This window comes from Antechinus flavipes, chromosome 2 (genome assembly GCF_016432865.1).
Source record: "Antechinus flavipes isolate AdamAnt ecotype Samford, QLD, Australia chromosome 2, AdamAnt_v2, whole genome shotgun sequence".
NCBI classification, from domain to species: domain Eukaryota; kingdom Metazoa; phylum Chordata; class Mammalia; order Dasyuromorphia; family Dasyuridae; genus Antechinus; species Antechinus flavipes.
Window position 1 is genome coordinate 214,454,003 of NC_067399.1, and position 22,058 is coordinate 214,476,060.

General features: G+C 32.7%; 1 protein-coding gene across 1 annotated transcript in view; it reads left to right on the forward strand.

Moving 5' to 3' along the window:
* GAN (gigaxonin) overlaps window positions 1-18,699 on the forward strand; it is a 64,664-nt gene extending 45,965 nt beyond the window's left edge. The window contains exons 6-11 of the mRNA XM_051976174.1: window positions 4,760-4,872; window positions 7,465-7,614; window positions 8,337-8,473; window positions 10,080-10,208; window positions 14,408-14,517; window positions 14,600-18,699. Of these exons, the coding sequence (XP_051832134.1) occupies window positions 4,760-4,872; window positions 7,465-7,614; window positions 8,337-8,473; window positions 10,080-10,208; window positions 14,408-14,517; window positions 14,600-14,781 (821 nt within the window). The 3' untranslated portion in view covers window positions 14,782-18,699. The remainder of the gene's footprint in view (window positions 1-4,759; window positions 4,873-7,464; window positions 7,615-8,336; window positions 8,474-10,079; window positions 10,209-14,407; window positions 14,518-14,599) is intronic.
* Window positions 18,700-22,058: the final 3,359 nt, after the last annotated feature.

Here is a 22,058-nt window from a genome sequence, read left to right on the forward strand (position 1 = left end):
AGTGAATTAATGATGAGATCACACACACAAAAAGGAGTAAAGAAGACTGTGCTTAAAGCCTTGGGGAATATACACATTGAAGGACTAAAATATGAGCCAAGAGTGCAGCAATTAGGTTAAGGAGGATAAAGACTAAGAAAGATTATCAGATTTGTCCATTTAAGAGATTACTTGTAATTGTGGAGAGAGCAATTACAGTTGAGTAATGGGATTAAAAGTAAATTTACAAAAGTTTGAGAAATGAATGAAGAGAGGAAGTAGAGGCAACTAGTACAAATGGCTTTTTTTGAGATATTGGGTGGAGAAAGAGAAGAAAGATATAAAAGATTACATGTTGAGGGGAGAATAATTGTTTTCAAGTAAAAATTTAAGAATGGAGGGGATGGAGGGAGCTAGATAGATAGAATACCAGCTCTGGAGTCAGGAGGACCTGAATTCAAATCTCAGCTCAGATACTTGACACCAACTACGGGACTCTGACCAAGTCACTTAATCCTGATTGTCCCCCTTACTCCCTTCCCTCCCCCCCAGCTCATAGTGATTGATATTGCTTGTCTAATCAAAAAAAGGGGGAAAGGGGAAGGAGACTTGGTCTGATTCTTCGTTCACTAATGTGAAAATATATTTAATGTGATTATACATGTGTAATATCAGATTGCTTGCTTCCTTGGGAAGAGAAAAGGAGAAAAAAATGTAACTCAAAATCTTATAAATATTGAAAACTTTTTATATGTAATTTTAAAATACTATTAAATGCAAAAAAATTAAAGGGAGGGAATTTGGAATTCAGAATTTTTTCTAAATGAATGTTTAAAAATGTTAATATGTAATTGAGAAATATTTAATGAAATGATAATATAAAGAAAAAATCCTTTTCTTTAACTTTAATAAAGAACATAGTCTCTATGTAAAGAAAACAAAAAGAATAGGGGAGATTTTGGTTATATTTTAAGTATATAATTCTGGCTTTTAAAATGAGGATAAGGAAATAAGTATATAGTACTCATTAGGTTTCTGTGATCTGAAAGATTCCTTTCTACCATACTCTGCTGATACTAGATTTTTGACTTATAATTGGTCATTCATTTTAACCACAATTTGTATAAAAATCTCTAAATCATAAATTGTTTGTAAGATCATAGATATAAATGAGGAAAGTGAAATCCAGAAATTTAAGGATTAGCTAAGATTACAGGTCATAGAGCTAGTAACAGAACTGGAGTTTGGCTGCAAACTGTGCGCTATACAACACTGCCCCCTATTGTAGGGAGTTACCTGGAAGGAACTTGTTCCACTAATGCAGATTGATACCTCTTTTTATAAGATATATAGATAGACTTAAAGAGTTAGATGAATTACTGAGAGATTGGTACTTGTCTTGGACCCATATATGCTGGAGAGAGGACTTGGACGTGCAAATCTTCCTGAAATTGAAAACTATTCTCTATCCACTTTATCATGGACCTCTTGGTATCTTTATGTGAAACTGTACAATAATTATAAAGATTTTGTGAGAAAAAAGTGAAAGTATTTTAGAAATGTTTTCTTTAAATGGAAGACATTTAGTTTATATAGGTTTTTTGTTTTGTATTTTGCTGAGGTAATTGGGGTTAAGTGACTTGCCCAGGGTCACACAGCTACGCAATATTAAGTGTCTGATGGCAGATTTGAACTCAGGTCCTCCTGACTTCAGGGTTGGTGCACTATCCACTGAGCCACCTACCTGCCCCTAGTTTATATAAGTTTAAAATGAAATACTAAAATTAATAGCAGCTAAATGTTAAAACATTAGGTCACAAATGTTAGCTACTTCTTAGCTTTGGTGTGTATATAAAAATGATTTTATTGTACATATTATCCAACTCTTTCTTATATATGCTAGTAGGAAAAGTTGATGCTCCCACAGCCTAGCAGATTGCCAACTCTTTCTGGCAGTCTGGTGAAGCCTAGGAATCCTCAGAATAATGATTTTGAATACATTAAATAAAATATATAGTATTAAAAAGGAAAAGAATTGTACTTGACTATAGTTATTTTAACTTTTTAAAAAAGTCACAGACCTTCAGTTAACATTCTAGATCTGTGCTCTTAAAAAAAGACTGTGCATACTATAGGAATATATGTATAAAGTTTATGTATTTTCATGGTTGAAAAGTTTTTATCTCAAATACAGGCTCCTAAAATTGAATTTTGTAAAATTTCAACTTTAAAGGACTTGGAAACTTTGAAGAAACAATAGCCAATAGAGATTTGTTTTCTTGATCATGTTCTCCACACCAACCTAATTTTTGAAACATAGCTTATCTGTCTGATATGTGATCAATTAGTAAATGCTTATTGACTTGAAGTAGAAGGATTGTAATGGTACATTCTTCATCTAGCATTACAACTATAACACTATCTTCTTGTCCTGTTAGAAATCCCTGACATTATTCCTTTGTAAATTAGAGACAGTATCCTGGAGGAGTTGGTTTTATAGGAACTGACTGAAAAGATAAAAAAAGGAGAGTTAGAACAAGTTAGAACAAAGCATGGGTTATAACTTAAAGATAAGAATATGGTGTTTATAATTTGGGAAGAAAAGTGAAAGAGATATACATGAAAGAATTTGGCATCATGAATAGAGATAATGGGAAGTTACAAATGAAGTAACATTCTTTAGAGTAGCAGTTCTCAAAATGTGATCCTAAGTAGACCATTTCAAGAGGTTTATGAAGTCAAAACTTTTCATAATAAAGCCTAAGACATTGTAATTTCTAATATGATAAATATTGGTAGATATAGACCATAAAATCAAAAAGGTCCCGAATGATTTTTTAAGAATCTAAAGGAGAGACACAAGTTTGAAAATCACTTCTCGAGTGGCATCTTGTGGTGTACATTTGAATCTTAATGTACATCTCTAGTCTTTGATGGCTGCTGAAATGATAAGCAATGGGGAAAGGAAATGGTAGTATTGAAGACTTTGGGAGCCAGAGTGTGGATCAATGTTGATTGTAAATAAGTAAACATTTGTTAAATACCTATAGTATGGCAGGTATTTAGCTGAATGCTAGGGATACTAAAGAAAAATATGGTTCCTACTGTCAAGGCACTAGCAGTCTAATGTAAAAAACTATGAGCAAGATAAATGCAGAATAGATTGGAGATAATAAAAAGGGAAGGTAGTAGAATTAAAGATCAGAAAAAACGATGTAGAAGATGGCATTTTAGCTGCAATTTGTAGGAAGCTCAGAAATGAGGAGAAAAAGCATTCCAGATTTAGAGGACTGACAAAGAAAATTTCATGGGTATAAAGATAGTCTTGTGCAAAGAACAGCAAGGAAGTCAGTGTCATTGGAGTACTGGAGTGGGGCATGTTAGATGTAAGAACACTGCAAAAGTGAGAATAGGTAATAAAGGTCTTCAAAGACCAACTAAGATTTTACCTTGAACCTTGAAAAAGTTCTAGGGGATGAGCATAGGATGGTTATACTTGTATGATATACTTTGACAGCTGAATGGAGCATGGACTTCCATCCCCCATTGGGGAGGTATTTAAGGGTTGGGATGCCAACTAGAAGGCTATTGTTATAAAACAGATGTGACATGATAGGTGCCTATATTAAGAGTGGTAGAATATAAGAGGAGAGATGTTACGAAGATTAAAATTTGCAAGTCTTAGGAACAGATTGGAAAAGAAAAGTTGAAGATAACAATCTAGGTTGGAAATCTGAGTAACTGGGAAGATGGTGGTGCCTTTGTTATTAATGGGAAAGTTTGGAAAGGGGGTAGAATTTGAAAGAAAAGATGAGTTCAGTTTTAGATGTGTTTCAATTTAAGATGTCTTCAGGATATCTAATTTGAGAGGTCCAATATGCAGTTGTAGATGGGAAATCAGAGGTCAGCAGAAATTTAGAGCTAGATAAATAGATTTGAGAATCTTTAATCAGCACAGAGATTACAATAAAAATTATGGGAATATCACCAAGTGAAAAAGTATAGCGGGAAAAGAGAAAAGTATCCAGGACAGAGCCCTGCAGAACATCCATTTTTAGAAGGCATGACCTGGAAGAAGAGCCAACAAAGGAGATTTTAAAAAAGTTTTTAGATAGGAGCAAAACCAAGATAGAATAATAAAATGGTAACTTAGAAAAGAAGATACCAAGGAGAAGAAGGCGATTAATAATATCAGAGCCTATAAGAGAGGTCAAGAAAGGCGAAGATTAAGAAAAAATCTTATATATTTACATTTAAAAAATCATCAGTAATTTTAAAGAGATCAGTGAAGAGACTGGAAATCAGAGATGGTGGCAGAAGGTAGCTGAATGATATGAAATAAAAGAAGGGTAGCCTTAAGTAGATGACTTTGATTTTTTTTTTTTTTTCAGTAAAACATGAGGCAAAGGTCTTGGCTGAGAGGATGAAAATAAGAAGAAACTTAGGAGGTTTGAGGGAAGGACAAAAAGTGCTGTTATTGTGAATGGGATATTGAGTTAGAGAAGTATAAAAGGATTGCTTTGCCATAATAAGGGCCCAGTTGAGGTTACATAACAAATCTAAATGGACCCAGTCAACTCCAGTTTTGTAATTTTTTTTTTCCTCCAGCTTCATTCAAGCAATACATATATGGGGGTATGTGATTGCTTACATGAGAAATATATAGTTTTTTTAAATGTTATATTATCTAGGATTAAAATCAAAAGATGTTATTGGAAGATATAGGTTGGTTATATTTATCAAACACCTAAATGTTGAGACTTCTATTTTTGTTTTACAGAAGGATTTTTGTTTGTATTTGGGGGCCAAGATGAAAATAAAAAGATCCTGAGTTCAGGTGAAAAATATGATCCAGATTCTAATTCATGGAGTGCATTGCCACCAATGAATGAGGTAAATAATAATAATATTAATTATTTCTCAATGAATTTGTCCTAGATACTTTCTTTCCCTTAGTTGAATTTATAATGCCTTTCCAGGAAATTACTGTACAACAGTAATGAGCAAGCAAAAGCCCCAAAATTCCTGCTGCCACCAATTAATTCCCTGTCAAATTCAATGGTCAATAACTGACATTTACTTAGTATTAACAACAACAATTATTATATTAACTATTAATAACAATAATAATAATTATAATGAATATTATTGTTTATATATTATTATAATTAAGTAATAATAATTACTCTTCAAATGTTATTTCTTTTGATGCTCATAGCAACTCTATTGGATAGGTACAATAGATATTATCCACATTTTACTGAGGAGGAAAACTGAGTAAAGTAGGGTTAAATGACTTACCCATAGTCACATTAATTATCAAGGAAGTGAGGTTTGAACCTCAGACATTGTTGACTTCAAATCCAGTGTTTTAGCCCACAAGAGCCTGAGTGTTGTCCACTAATAAAGTACTTCTCTTAGGTCTGGACAGGACCTGTGAATGTAACTCGCCTGCTAAGTTTTGTTTACTAAATTAGAAATAATAACATCTAGCTACATAATCTTACTTTCCTTCTACCTCATCTAATGAACTCTCTAAAATTAGTACTTTATTTTTTCTTAAGAAACCCGAGTCTCCATATGTCTGTAATAAATCATAGACTCATAGAACTGAAAAGGGACCATAGCTGAAGTATCAGTCTCTTTTACAATATCCTTAAGGGGTGGCTCATTCAGTGTCCACTTAACTTCCAATGATGACTTATTCCATTTTTGAACAACTTTAATTTTTTTTTTTTTCAAATAAAAAATCCTTTTTCTCCCTTATCCCAAATGGGGAAAAAGTGTCAATCATATATAGCTAAGCAAAACATTTTCACATTAGCCATATTTAAAAATGTGTGGCTTTTTCTGCATCTTGTATCCATCACTCCTTTGGAGGTGCTTTATGCTTCATCATTCTTCCAGAATTGTGACTGATGATTGCATCTATTAGACTTTGTAAGTATTTCAGAATTGTTTGTCTTCACTGTGTTGTTACTGTAGTATAAATTTGTAGAGGCCAGGACTCTGAAAAGGGTGTACTTGAATCTAAGACAGCAGGGTCCTTATAGTTAAGTTACCTACTCTGTGTGAGGTGGTGGTTCTCTAAGCACATACTTGATGTAATGTCATGATGTGGTCAATCTAGTTGGCATATACTTAGGGTAATGTAGAGATGATGTGATGTTCTACAGCTGCGCATGCCCAGTGTGGGGTCGTAATGTAGTCGTTCTGGGGTTCTTAAGGGAGTCCCAGAGACAAAGGGCTCTCACAGCCACAGAAGAAACTTCAGGCTCCAGACTCCAGAGTCCAGATTCCATCTTTGATCAGCCATGTGGCTGTTCTCCTGCCTTCTTCACTTCATTCCCCCATTAAGCCCAAGGCCTCAGGCTGATCCCAAGGCCCACCAGAGAGCTAGCTCAGATATTAACATAAATTGTTCTCCTGGTTCTGCTCATTTCACTCTTCATATAATTCTTCCTAGATTTTTCTGAAATTATCCTTTGATCATTTCTTTTATAGTACTAAAAATTTTCAGGTGTTTTAATCAATTCTTATATGACAAAAGTTTGAGTGCTTTCCCCATCCTAGTCGATTTCCTGTGGATATTTTCCCCAAGTCAAGGGCTTCCTGAAATGTGGCACCTAAAATTGTATACCATATTCCAGAAATAGTTTGGCCATAGCTAATTAACTACAGTAACTATTGGGTTTTTTGTTTCTACTCTTGATGGTGCTCTACCACCCCCTCTTAATTTGTAATCTTAAAAGAGGCAAATTTAGGATTGAATAAAAAGAAAACTTTCAGATAAAATAAGAACTGTTCAAAAATGTAATGAGCTGCCCTTGGTAATAGTGGTGGTTTTCCCATCACAGGAGGTTTTCTGACAGAGATCAGAAGACTTCTTTTTTGAGTGTTGTAGAAAAGATTTCTATTAACTACAGGTTGAATTAGATGAACTCTGACATCTGAAACTCTTTCTCTGAGATTTTCTGCTTCTATAATTTATTTCTTTTCAATAAAATGAATCCTTGGATTCAGAGAAATTAGAAATAGTTTAGAGAATTCCATAGAGGAGAATAGTAATGGAATAATAGATTTTGACTTCTAACCCTGATATTCCCTCACTGTGACAGAATAAAATTAAAGATGTGATGTTACATTCAATATTGTGATTATCAAAATACCAGAAGACCTTTATGTAGTGTTTTTATATACACAATCTCATTTGTTCCAGGTCACAACACTGAGGTAAGTCCTACAGATTGTTTTTTTTAAATATGTGTATTTTTTTGCTATATGAGTAAATTGAGGTGTTGGAGAAGGTGTGGCTTGTTCATGATCATACAACTAGTGAGTATTTGGAAATGGGTTTAAAACCCAAATCTTTTTTTACATTAAGGCCAATCTCTATTCTATTAGACTGTAATGCTTCACTTAGTATATGGTTTATGATTATGTGGCTTACTTTGAAAGTGAAATTATTCTTTGATGTCCTTTTAGGCAAGACAGAATTTTGGAATTGTGGAGATAGATGGAATGCTGTATGTTTTGGGTGGTGATGATGGTGAAAAAGAGCTGATTTCCATGGAATGCTATGATATATATTCTAAAACCTGGACAAAACAGCCTGATTTGACCATGGTTAGAAAGGTAAAACTGTACCTTGCATTGAACACTATTAAACCATATTCTCCAAAGTTTCTACTTCTATTACAAAGTCCTATCTCTTAATCTTCAGATAATTCTTTTGACATAGATTATAGAAGAACCCTTTTCTTATATATAGGAACCCAACTACTTACACTACATATAAATCAAAATAGAAGACTTTCAATAGAATTTCAGCCCATTAAAATATTAAACTCTCTCTCTATACATTTAGTAACCAAATGTGAATATGGTTATTTTCTTAGGGAGAAAAGTTCTAAAGGAAATTGTAGAATGTCATGATTACACAGCAAGTATATTCTGAGTAAACTCAGTCATTAAATCCTTAATTTTTATTCAATGTATATTCATTGGTATTTCTTCACTTCTTTATTTCATTGTTCCAGGATTTTGTGTGTGTATTTATTGCACAGGCATGCACATACATAGTAGATTAGACTATTTTAAGCAAAAATTCAGATAGCATGGTCCTAAAATATCCATTATGGCTTTTGTCATAACCTTTTCTCTCTCAGAGGATAAGAATTATACACTTTATTTTTTGAATCTTTCAAGTCAATGAATTTTAATGGAGACAATATAATTTTGCTTTTCAAAACTGTTAAATTTCTGAAATAATTACTTGCTTAATATAAGACCATTTTAAAGTGACAAGTATTAAATTTGTTAGTGAATTTTTTTCTTTTCTTTTTTTTTTAAATTAGATTGGCTGCTATGCAGCAATGAAAAAGAAAATCTATGCAATGGGGGGCGGATCATATGGAAAACTTTTTGAATCTGTGGAGTGTTACGATCCTAGGACTCAGCAATGGACTGCTATTTGTCCATTAAAAGAAAGCAGGTAAGGATTTTTTAAAAATTTGTTTTAGTAAATAAAACTAAATTTTTCAGATCTCAGAGCTTATGTTAGTCATTTTTAAAAGAATTCTTATCATCAAGGCACGTTTTTGTGGTAAAACTAACTTGTCTAGCTCATGTGCCATTTCTATAGATAGATTTTTTTTTTTGCTTTTGCTTTTTTAAAATAGGATTAACATAATTCCTAGAGAATTAATTTTGCCATTTATTATATAAGAATTTGGAACCATTTCATTATTTTTACACACCAAATATATAAAGTAGTAAATGTAATAAGTGTATATGGCAGAAGAAAGGGAAGAGAGAAGGGGATGATATAAATGGTTATTTTAATGAAAGTCATGTTTAATGTATGAGAATTGTGAAATAATCACCTACAAATAAGTTCTTAATTAGCATTACACTTAATTTTAGTCTATATATATTAGGAAAAGTAGAAAGAATAGAAGATACAACCAAGGTCATTTTTAAAAGGAAAGGATTCTAGAGAGAAAGGATAGTGAAGACTAAATTTTAAGGATCTAGATTTCTTAAAACTTCTGTGTGGAAGAAAGTGATTGATTGATGTCATCATTTCCTGAGAAGAGAATTAGAAAAAATGTTTTTTAAGTTTTTAGAATTATAAATAAATTAGGTTATAAAGAAATTATTACTGATACTAAAGCAAGTTATTAAGATTCTTCTTTATTATAAGATAGGAAAAACCATTACTTGTAATGTTTTAAATGATAGGAAGTTCTCTATGGAGTACATGAATTCTTTGCTAACCTTGTATGAAATTGCAATACAAGTAGTTCTAGGTAACTTATTCTGACCACATTTTACATTTCACTTAAATCAAGTAAACTTCTTTGTTATTCCTGTTGCCTTTATTTTCCTGACTCCTCCTTAGTTTACTTCTTTCTGCCCTTTTTATAATTTTAAGTTTTAATCAAGTAGCACTAATTCCACTTCATCTTTCACAGTCTCAAATTTTTCTTGACTTCAGTTCTTTCAAATAATAATAACAATAATAGCTGATATGTATAGTTTGTTTCCCAAAATATACTATGTATATTTTATTATTTGATCTTACTCAGATTTCACTTCCAAATGGAAAAGTAAGCTTGCTATTTAATACATTTCCTCAGATAATCAGATGACCCTTGTTTTATATTGTTAATGATATATTATTCAAGTCTCAAGGAACTTAAGACTAACCAAAATAATGGAAACTGTGATGTTATTAGTATATGTTCTATACTGGATATTCTATAAATAATAAATTAGTTGAAGAATAGGGGCTGACTTTCTGAATACTTAAAACAAAGTAATTCTTACTAAACTCTTCAGTGTTTCCTACACTTTGTTTTAGTCTGTCTCATAAATTTAAGATCACATTTTTATATTTGAAAGCTAATAATGTCCTTTTCTATAGTACTTAACCATGTGAAAAGTATTTATTCAATCAATGTTATGCCCCCCCAAAAAAATAGAAAATCACATGTTCATCAGAAAACTTAACACTTTACAGAATTAAAGCAAGCTAGAGGCTTAAAATAAGATTACTGTACAAACCAATATTTAACACACTATTCTTGACATATCAGATTTGGGGCCGTGGCATGTGGAGTTGCCTTAGAACTCTATGTATTTGGTGGAGTCAGAACTCGTGAAGAAGGTCAAAACAATGAGATGGTGACATGCAAATCAGAATTCTACCATGATGAATTTAAAAGGTAAATTATCTATTCCTGGTTAGACTATAATCCATCAAAGGGCGGCACTGTATTGGAATTGGGAAGAGTTCAAATCTGGCCTCAGACATTTACTGACTATGTAGTCCAGGGAAAATCACTTCATCCTGTTTGCCTCAGTTACCTCATTTGTAAAATAAGCTGGAGAAGGAAATGGCAAACGCTTTAGGATCTTTGTCAAGAAAACCCAAATTACGGAAAAGAGTGATCATTTTTTAATTTTGACTTTGATCTCAAAGTTTACCAGAAGGGGGTGCTGTAGCACCAAGTTGAACTTACTATCCTTAGGTTGGGATTAGTTAAGGGGAGAGGGGAAACAAAAATAAGTTATTGTAGTTATTTCAGAACCATTCATTAAAGGTACAGAAATCCTAATTAATTTGGGGAAGATTTCATTTTAGTAGCTTTGAGTCATTTTTCTCCATCGTGACTGAGAACCCATATTGGAAGGGAACTATTTTAGTGTGGTTTATACATGTTTTAGGGATTTTGAAAAGGCCATTGAAGTCTTTAACTTCTGTAATAACTCATCCTAGAGTAAAAGATCTACTAACTAAAGGTATGGTGATACTTGAATATTTTTTTTTTTTTTTTTTTTTTTTTTTTTTTTTTTTGATACTTGAATATTTCTAAGATAATTACAATAATCAACAACGGTAAAACAAGTTTTCATCCTTATTACTTAACATACCTAACCTAGCAATTTCTTACATGATTTTGCAATAACATATATATGCTATTGACGACATGTACCTAAAGTAAAGGTTCTAATTTTTTTTTTTTTTTTTTTTGTCATGGACCCTTCTGGAAATCTGGTGAAATTTAGAGACTTATAGAATATTTTTAAGTGAATAAAATGAAATATATAAGATTGCCAAGGAAGCCAATCAGATTAAAATGCAGTAACAAAAATGTTTATAAAAACAAATTCATAGAGCCCTGGTTAAGAACAACTTGCCTAGATTGTCAAAGGTTCTCCTTGCAGTAGATTCTTGTCATTTCTTCTCATTCTTACATATTGAACTTTATCATATTTTTATTTTACTGTTGACCAATTCCTGCCACCCACAGTTAATTCCTCCATTACAATTTTTTAATTGTAATAGCCTTTAAACAATAACAGAATGTCTTAGTCTTGTTGTTTCTGTTAGTAACATATTCTGAACCCTTTTTGTGTAGAATATTGTTAAGAAAGTTAGCAGAGTATATTCATATAAAAGAACTCAAATTTTTAATATCTGCTAATAGAAATGAGATCGCTGCCTGAGAATGTGACTAACATTCATGTAGTAGCTAATATGAGTGAGCCCTATCTATTAATTACAATAGGGTTATTTCTGTACCACTTTACTTTTAGAGTCAGCCAAATGGCTTAGGCTGATTGGTCCAGCTGATTTATCTTTAATTTAACCAATTTCATTAATAGTTTTGCTGGAAATAATTATTTCCTGCCATTTATTATGCTTTTCATTACTATTCTTTTCTACCATCCTTTCAAACTTTTACCTTTATTTCATAGTTTAGTTCCATAAAGAAAGCATGCAAGTTATTAGGAGAGATACAAGATTAAATAATGCATGGTCATTTTACTTATGAAGCTTCCAAAGGCATTGTGCCATTTCCTGCACCTTGATACATAAATGTAGCGAAATGTTTCCATTTTTTATTTTTTATTCCACCTTGTTTTCATTACTCATTCAACAGTCAGAAAAGATGTCACTTTCTGCCATCTTTCTATTTATTGACCTTTTTTTATTAGAACTAGAATTTTAGAATTGACGCATAGCAAAGTAAAAATATTTCTCACATTAGCCAATTTATGTCTCTGTTTCTTGAGTACATTACCTTTCTCTTGAGGTATCAATAGCAGACTTCATCATTCATCTGAAATAAATCATGATTGATTATTGCATTGATCATAGTTCTTAAGTATTTCAAAGTTGTTTGTTTTTTATATTGTAGTTGTTAAAGTATAATTTATTCTACTAACTTAACCGTATTGTTTTATAAATATTCTCCCAGCATTCATCCCTTACATCTTTCTTACAGTAACTGGTATCCATTCCCTTCATAATTGTGTTAAATCATTCCCCAAAACTGCTGATAAACTGAAAGCAATCTGGCAGAAATTGGATTTTAGGACATCATGTACTAGATAAGTTCCAAATCAATACATGATCTAGACATAAAAAGTTCAGATTGAAATATATTTTTCACTTTAATTTTTCTGCTGTGTTTTTGTAGCATGACTAATATGCTTTGCATCATTTCATATGAATAACTGGTATCACATTGCCTACCTTCTCAATGGATGGGAGAGTAGTGAGGAGGAAGAGAATCCAAGACAAAAAAAAATTAGTGTGTATTAAAAATTATACATTTGTTTTAAAAAAGATATAAAGGGTAATTTCAAATTTTAACAAACTCATTACAATTAGAATACAATAAAGTTAGAATAGAAACAGTTGGGGGGCTATCTTGGCAACAAATTTTTCTGATGTTTCATTTTTAAGATCATTTCCAAAGAATTGATATTTATTAGAGTAATAGCTATTCTCTAGTCTTTTTTATTTTCAAAATACATTCATGGATAATTTTTCAATTGAGTTCCAATTTCCCCTTCCTCTTCTTCTTATCCCCTCCCGTGGATGGCAAGTAATCCACTATATGTTAAACATGGTAAAAATATAAAACAAGCAATTTTCAAAGGAAGAAATCCAAGCTATCAACAGCAAAAGCAAGAAAAAATTGCTCTGAATCACTAAAAGAGAAACATACACTCAATCCACACTTCTGATTCCTTATTCCCATTCCACTCAATCCCCCAACATCCCATTTTAAAGTTATATACTCCTTCCACCATGCTCTCTGGAATATCTGCTTAATAGATAACGACCTTAGTTTTCATCTTCAATTTTTTCCTTTCCCCACTCTTTTGTCTTCTAGCCCTCCCTGAGACCTGGCTCCCTCTTGATGACATATCTTTTCTGTTCTTCCCAGTGCTACACTTAAAGTCTCTTCCCCAATTCACTGGTCAAGGTGGGGTAGTTAAAAATGTGTCTTGATCCTTCTCATTCCTTACCATTTCTAAGTTGTCCCTCATTGTAGGCCCTCATCAACTCACACCTGGGCTGCTTTAGTAGTTTGTTGGTTGGTCTCCCTGCCTCAAGTCTCCACTCCAGTCCATCTTCTGCTCCATGGTCTAAAGTGCAAGTCTGACCATATCATCCCCTACTTCTTAATTTCCCTATCATCTCCAGAACAATTTAAAAATTCTGTTTGGCATTGAAAACTCTTCATAACACTTTCCCTCCCTCACTTTTTTAAAATAACAGACCATTCTTTATCCTGAACATACTATTCTATTCAGTGACTTTCTTGCTGTTCTTCCATAAAAGACTCCATCTGTGTATTCTTCATTTTCCTTGCTCATCTCTCCCTGTATGGAATTCTTTCCCTCTTCATCTCTGCTTTTTAGTTTCCCTGACTTTCTTCAAGTGCCAGCTAAAATTCTATCCTCTATAGAATGCTTTTCCCAATCCCTCTTAATTTTAGTATCTTTCCTTTGTTAATTAATTCCAGTTTATTCTCTTTGTAATTAGTTTGTGCATAATTGTCTTCATCTTGTCTTCACCATTAGTGGTTTTTAATATTTCTATCCCCAAGTACTTAGCACAATACTTGTAACATAGGTACTAAACAAATATTGAATGATTAACTGACTGAATTCACCGAAGAGGTGGGACTTGAGCTTGATTTTGAAAGACAATAGCAAGAAGAGGAGGGATCAGGATATTGCAGGATAAATAAATAAATGCTTAGGTTGGGAAATGGGAAATAAACTAAAGTAATTTACAAATTATAATGTGTAGAAATGATATTTAGATTTTATTTTGAATGGAATTATGACAAATATGTTGTGGAATTTCAAAAGTGAAGTTTAAGTGAAATTTGCCTGTTTTTCCTTTCCCGTTAGAATCATTGAAATCTAGAGTTAAAATAAATCTGAAGCTGTCTGATCTCTTGTCCCACATACTTTTGGGGAAAGTTTCAAGATGTAACCATAATTTTTTGACAGTTACTTGGACAAATCTTGTATTGTGCTTAAACTTTTCTAACATTTGTCTGGCTGTCATATCTTTTCTTTTGACTTTTCTAAAAAGAAATGCATTTTCTTTCAGATGGATTTATCTTACTGACCAGAATTTATGCATCCCAGCAAGTTCCTCTTTTGTTTATGGAGCTGTTCCTATTGGGGCCAGTATCTATGTGATTGGAGATCTTGATACAGGTTAGAATGTTAGAGTGCATTTTGTTAAAGCTATTCCTGAATGATTCTTTTTTAATATTGATATTTGCTGGTTTTTATTTAGGTACCAACTATGACTATGTTCGTGAGTTTAAAAGAAGCACAGGCACTTGGCATCACACTAAACCACTCTTTCCATCAGACCTTCGTCGCACTGGCTGTGCTGCCTTGAGAATTGCAAATTGCAAGCTTTTTCGACTGCAGCTTAAGCAAGGCCTATTCCGCATCCGTGTTCCTTCTCCTTGAAGGCTCTCTTGGAAGTGGAATAGAAGCAAGAACCTGACATCGTGCACCAGAACCTAGCTTTAGATAAGGCAGAACAGAGAGAACAACTAAAACTTAACTCTCTACACTGTGATTTGGTATGGTAACTCTCGGGGGTTTGTAATGCTTAAAAGCATGAGTTTTAGCTCTGTTGGGGGAGAAAGTGACTATTCCAAAACAACCTTAGGTGAATGAATGAACTTTTATAGTCAAAAGCTTGTGGACTGATGAAGAATCATCAGTACCAAGAAACAGAAGGGAAATGGGACTTATAGAATGTTAAAACTAAAACTAAAATATTAAGGTGCATTTTCCCCAAAGGGAACTCCTTTTTACTAAGTCTGCTATATTAAAGTAGGTGGCTTTGGTATACAGAAAATCTGTATGTAAACCAATGTCTCTAAGCATACAACAAATGCTTCTCTACAGCAGTCGTGCCCAGCTCTGCCCACCAACTTAAGGTCTGTGCTTATGCCTGAGAGAGTGAATGTGGACCCAGGTCTATTGGTTACTAGTGCTATCAGGAGAATCTATAAATATATATATATTTAAACATATATATATTATGATCAGTTGCAACTAAGGTAATAATAGAATTCTATCCTTTTAAGCACTCTATCTGAATAGTGTAAACATTCAGTATATACATGATTCAGGAGGCAGCCCTCATGAATTTAAAGAAGCTGCTGACTTCTCTCATATGCTGAGAAGACTTGAAATTATGCTCCATTATCTTCCTCTGAATATGAACCCAGATCTTCTCCATCCCCATAGTAGATACATATGGTTGGGTTCTTTCTCCTTTGCTTACTCATTTTTATTTATTTATTTTTGTTTTACTTAGTTTTTAGCAACTATTAGTATAATCAGGTTCTAGTCCCAGCATATAGAGAATGATGCCCCATGCCTCAGGTTCTTCTTACAATTACTTTCTGAGGTCTGTCCCACAGAGCTTAACCAGGGGCTATTCTCTCCTCTCCTAAACCAAGACTGGGGCCCAGAGCCATGCTATCTCACAAATGATCTTGCTCCCTATGGTCCTTTCAGTGACTGCAAACTACAACTGTCCTCTCTGCCCTGGAATGCAAACCAGTAACTCCTTTCTCCTACAAATGCCCCATAGCCAGGAATATCCTAACTCCTCTGCTATTGCATTCATCAGGTGTATGCTAGCTCTTTCTCCCCCACAGTGGCAGCCTAGCCTAGGAGGTATCTTCAGCAAAGTTGTGCTTTGCTTCCCTTGACAATGGAAGGTCCTTCAATCTTCTCCTACTCAGTTGTCATACCCCGACACTGTGAGATGAAAGTTTCTAAATGGGGATGCCTCCCAATCCCAGCTGCTCTCAGGACTTGTTATTTGTTGATTCCACAGAGTTGGCTTGGAGGTGTTTGCTTCTCACTCAGGCTGAACCTCCACCCCTGGAGGATGTGTCTTTCCTGGGGGTCTTCTTAAGTTGTCTTAGGAAAACAACTGCTTTACCCTGACTTTTGTTTATTTCTGCTGCTCTACATTCTCTCCATTCCCTCTGAGGAAATGTTCTGTTTTGGGGGGGTTTTTTGTGGAGGAAGTTTGGAGAGCTGAAAGTTTTTTTTGACTTATTCTGCTATCTTCCCAGAATCCTCTCAAAGACTTGAAATTATGAACATCTTTTATGTGATTTTTATTTCTGGGCTAACCTATTTGGAGTTATGAAGGATCTTAGGAAATAACCTTCTTCCATCATCAGTTAACCAAAACTCATTGGTTTAATAAGTCTGAAGATTTTAATAAGCAAGAAAAATATTGACAAAAAAGTTTTGTCAGAAAAACAAAATGTAAGGCTGCTAGTTTTACTGTAAAGGAAACTGTCCAGGTAACATATCTTGGATTTAAAAACATGTTTTTAAGGAAATCTTTATTCTAAAGCACATGAAATCTTGTTTACTACTGTTTGATTTGAACACTATTTAGAAAGCATTTTTGTCTAATCAGTAGACTCTTTCCAATATTGTTCACCAATAAGACTTCTTAATCAAACTATGGTAGTATGAGTAAAGATTGGCTGGTAGAATAAACTACCTACCTCAACTTAATTTTATTTTGTCAGTAATATAACAAACTAAGCTTACATATCATGGTTGGGGAAAAAACAAATCCTCTTCCTTTTCTCTCCTTCCCTTCCTCAAAACCTCAACTCTTCCCTAGCAAAAAAGACTTCATTTTAGCAGAACCTTTATTTTAAAATACTCTGTTTTTCACTCTTAACTCTTCATAATCTGAACTTTATGCAATATCAAACTTTCTGGCCAGCTTGATATGCTTAGTTTTTATTAATTTTTTACTACTTATTTTTCTTAGTATATATGGTTGCAAATTCTGCTAGTGTCAGATCTAATTAGCAGGATCTATCTCAACATTTAATAAATGGTAAGCTTTGGTTATAAGCAAGGGTTTCTTGTAGAAACTTTTTGTGTGGAATATTTATATGCTGTCATCATGCATATAAAAAATTTTCCATCATGTTTATCTACCAACTAGCAAAAAGTAAAAGGTGATTGATGTGCTTTTTTTTCCTCCTCTCATGCCTGTCAGAAGATAACACAGTTTTACTGAAATGGATTCAAGTATATGTACTTTCTGACCAGATGTGCACTATAAAGACTGTGCCAAAAGAATCCTGAAGAAGGCTGTGTATAGCACAGTATCTTTCCCTTCTGGCCCTGAGATGTTTGTGTGTGAAGTTACCAGGTTTTGTATTTCACACTGGAAATTTATATGCTGCACTAAAGCCATTGGGCTGGCTTTGCTTGACAATAATGTTAGATAATTGTTTAAATTAAACCAGGTTTTTTTCCTCTTGGTGTATCCCAACACCAGTTGTTTTGTGCAAATTTTCATAATGATGTTATCTTTTAATCAAAGCAAGTCAACAATGAAGACACATTTCAAGTAAAGCCAAGAAGATGCCACAGTGAAGGAATAGAAAATACTTTTAAAATTAGGTACTAGTTACAGAAGAAAAAAAAATCTCCAAAGATGATGTCCAGGCTGCAATATCTTGTGCCAGGTGCTTTCTCACCTAGAATTGCAGTATTTGGCAAATGTTCAAAATAATAGCTGAGATTTGTTTGAAAGGAGACTTTGGTATCTTTGTTAAAGCCACTGTTTATTTTATGTATGTGTGTGATTTTTGTCAAAATTTTATAATGCTTCTCCAAATAATGGTAGGAATATTAATAGCAGCTCATACTTGAGGGGAAGAATCTCTTCAAAAAAGAAAATTCACAGGATTTTTTTTTTGGTTAATAGATTCCTACTTGAAATATTTCTATACCTATGTAATTCGGTAAATTAATCTTAATAAAATGATTTTTTAAAAAATCAGCTTATGATGTAGCTACCCAAATTATATAATGTTTGTGAAATAGACTTGCTATATGATCAAGTATGCAATAACCAACAAAAGCTGCTAAGTGCCAAACTATTATTTTAAATTGTATATGTTATTTTAACTTTGTATATAAGTATTACAAAAATCTTATGTTGAAGTGCAGGGATGTATTTAATATCATCATGTTCTAAAATAAATAGTGGATTTTTTTTTTGTTTTAAAATTAGAACTACTTCAGTATTGGAAAATAATTTTAACTTATTTTATGCAGATTTATGTTCAATACTCCACTTATGCCTTGAAATAACGATATATTGTGATGAATGCATTTTTCAAACTCCTTTTCATTAGGGTACTTCTCCCAATCATGTATATAGTGATTGGCAGCTGATAATAGGTCTTAAAATTTTAAATATAAACACCTTCGGGTAAAAGTGCAATTCATATTCACAATCTCACCTATAGGAGAGTTATCTCAGGTTGTCAGAGCAAGTGGAAGTATTAAATGTCTCTCTTTTATACTATGGTATATATTAGTTTTATTCTTCCTATGGCCACAGACTCTGGGAGAGAGGAAGTAGAGAATGTTTGTGGCTTAGTGAATGATAATGAGGGAAGAAGATTGGATTAGATGACCTAAAATTATGATTCTCTCCAAGAATGGATTTTCAAAGGAAACTTAAAAATTGGGATGAAGATACTTTTTAGTTTTTGAGGACGCTTATATCCTGTGAAGAGTGAGTGTATGTATGTATGTGTTTGTATAGCTGTTTGAATGCTTATATGTTGTTTGATATGTTGTTTTAGCATGAATGTTTAATTTGTTGTTTTTAAAATTTTAGTTCTGGTCTATATATGTTACCAACATTTGGTGCTTCAGATTTATTCTAGAACCTACTGATCTTCAGTTTTAAACTGCTGTGTTAATGAATAATTAGGCAATAAAATTCATGTTGAGTTATAAATATTGAATATTGATAGATTTTAATGAGTTTGCTAGATTTTTGTGGGATTTTTTAGTTAAATTTGAAAGTCTTGTTTATCAAGTAACTATTGATGGTATGTTTTGTGCTGTACAGAGATATGCTATTTAGGAAATATCTAGGAGTAATATTTAATTTAGTGGCAAAGTCATGGAGAATTAGTAACTAGAAATAGACATTCTCTGCAACAAAGTAAAAATTTTCTGAGATATCTTTGAAATAAGGGAACTTAAAATATATGTTTTTAAGTATTTCACCATGCTATATTAAAGTTATATTGGTACTTTTTTTGGTGATGTGTTTAGCTTGAAAATATCATTGTCTTAATTTATAAATTAGGCTTATTGCCAAGGACATATGCTGTGTTGGGTAAAGTAGAAGGGGAAAAATACCCAGTTGTAAGTAACAAAATTTTCCTTTCTATTAGTGTGCCATACAGAGAGGACTCTCCTCCCTAGTGCCCATGATATTCACTATTAGTAGGTTAGGCACCTAGGGAAGTCCATTAACTCTTTTTGTTTCATTAAAATATTTGATACAGTTCTGCTGCAGCATATAAAATCCATAATCCAAAACCATTTTCAAGAGGATGATTAAAAAGATTATATTAATGCCTCTTAGTGTGTTGGCATCCAAGAGAGAAGGGAACTCGCTTGTGGTCAAATTTTCATATTCTCTTGGATTGGAAGAAATAAATTGACATACATACACACCTTTGATCATTGAAAAAGAGCTCTCACTATCAGAACCATAGGGCCCCTTAAAAACCACTATGAAGTGAAGAATCTTAGAACGAGTAAGTTCTTTTCTTTTTAATTAGCTGCCTCTGAATACTATGAGGTAACAAGCAGCCATTATGTGGGTTATTAAAAGTTCACATCTGGACATCCAGAAAAGGCAGTCAGCAGATATTTCCTCATTAAATCAACTAACAACCACTTATTGAGCATTTGTTGTCTATGTTTTCTGAGAGTTGTAGGAATTGTGAATATAAAAGATAAGTTTTGCCTACAGAAAACTAAAGGCCTAATTGATGGTTCCTAGAGTATCCTGAAAGAAATAAGATATTCTAGAAAAGTGGTTTTGTTTTTTGTATGGAAGTGGTGTCCTAATAATGTAGGGAAAATAGTATGAAATAAAAATGTTGAAGTGCCTGTTGAATCTTATTCACAACTTAATGGCATCCATTTTGTAACATAGGATTTTAAGAGAGATAAATACATTAAAACTAAGAGTGTTGATCACTGATATCCTCATAATGGGGATAAGGTTAACACCATTGTGCATATTTGAGAGGTCTTTCAAACCCTAAAAAAAATGATCTGTCAAAAATTACAAAAAGAAGTGTGTCTGGAGCAGAAATTCCATCTCTAAATTTGTAGTTCACTGTCCTTGTCAGGGAATCAAAGTATGTTAGCATTGAAAAGGGCCTGATATTTCTTCCAGTCCACCACTCTTGTTTTACTGATGAAGAAAAGGAGATCCAGATCCTTAAACATAAACACATTTTAAGAGCCAGGAATTGAACATGGATCTAAATCTAGTAGTACTCTGTTGCTGTGTGTGTGTGTGTGTGTGTGTGTGTGTGTGTGTGTGTGTGTGTAAATATATAATTATAAGGTAAACATTTCTGCCATAAAGTTTGACTACCCAAGTTATGTCCATTGCCAGATTTCCCAGATTTAAAATTTTAGGAATTTATAAAGCAGAGATGTTTTGGGTTTTTGTTTTTGTTTTGTTTTGTTTTGGAGGGGATATTGAAGGAGAGTGGGAGGAAGCAATGTCTTCAGTTGCTATACTCTAAAAAGGAAAGAAAATTTCTATTTCTAATTGGGGAAACTATTTTGAATGCATTTTTTTTAACATCCTTTAAAAACAGACACAAATAAAGGGAGATTAGATTAAATCATTACAATGATGAAAATAACTTAGTTTCCTTAGTTTTATTTTAATAGTAAGGAATGGTTAATAATAGCTTGTATTTAAGAAGGCTGAACTGGAGGTAGATATTTTACATGCTGTCAAGAGTCAATCAAAACAGAACTTCAACTCTACTAAAGTTGTTGGTTTTTTTGTTTTTGTTTTTAAGCAACTTAGCTATTCAGAGCTTTTACATTTTTACTTGTTTAAAGAGGCAATACTTTCTAATATAAAGTGTCCCTCTTGCTACAGATATGTGCTTGTTTTTTGGAACATCATGATTGTTTTTGTAAAACATGCCTGCACAATAACACAATATGCTAAAAAATTGGATTCTTGTCACCTCAACAAATGAAGTTTTCGAAATGAAATAAATTTCAAGAATTTATTCTAATTCTCTTTTAAGATCATATGTAAATCAACATGAAACTTTATCATAGAATTATTTCATGTTTTATAAGCTTATTTTGAGGTTGAAATTTTGCTTTTTTGTTTCTTCTGAAATATGACGTGCCCAACTAGAATTTGACACCTCTACTTTCCTCATTGGTAATGATCACTCATGATCTCATAAATTTTGACCCTTCCTATGGTCTTTTTAATTGTCACATAATGAACTAGATTACATTGGGAAAGTAGACTACATAACCTCTGTGGCATGAAGTAAAATGCAGATTTGGTGAGCTAGGCAATTAATTGAATTAGTAGGAATGACCATTCAGGATAATTCATACTTAAAATCAAAAGATTGATTTGCATATTAACATAATATTTAATAAAAATTTTAAAAATATTTCAATACATATAGTCTTTCATAATGTATTTCATTAGTCTTTTCATGTCAAATTCAAAAGATATGGACCTTTAAGTTTGGGGTTAAATTTATTAAATTAATACCAGCAGCTTCATTTTTTAAAATAATTAGTTCTATATATATATTGTAAATATGTATAAAGAGAATGCTTTATCATCTGTTTAATCTCTT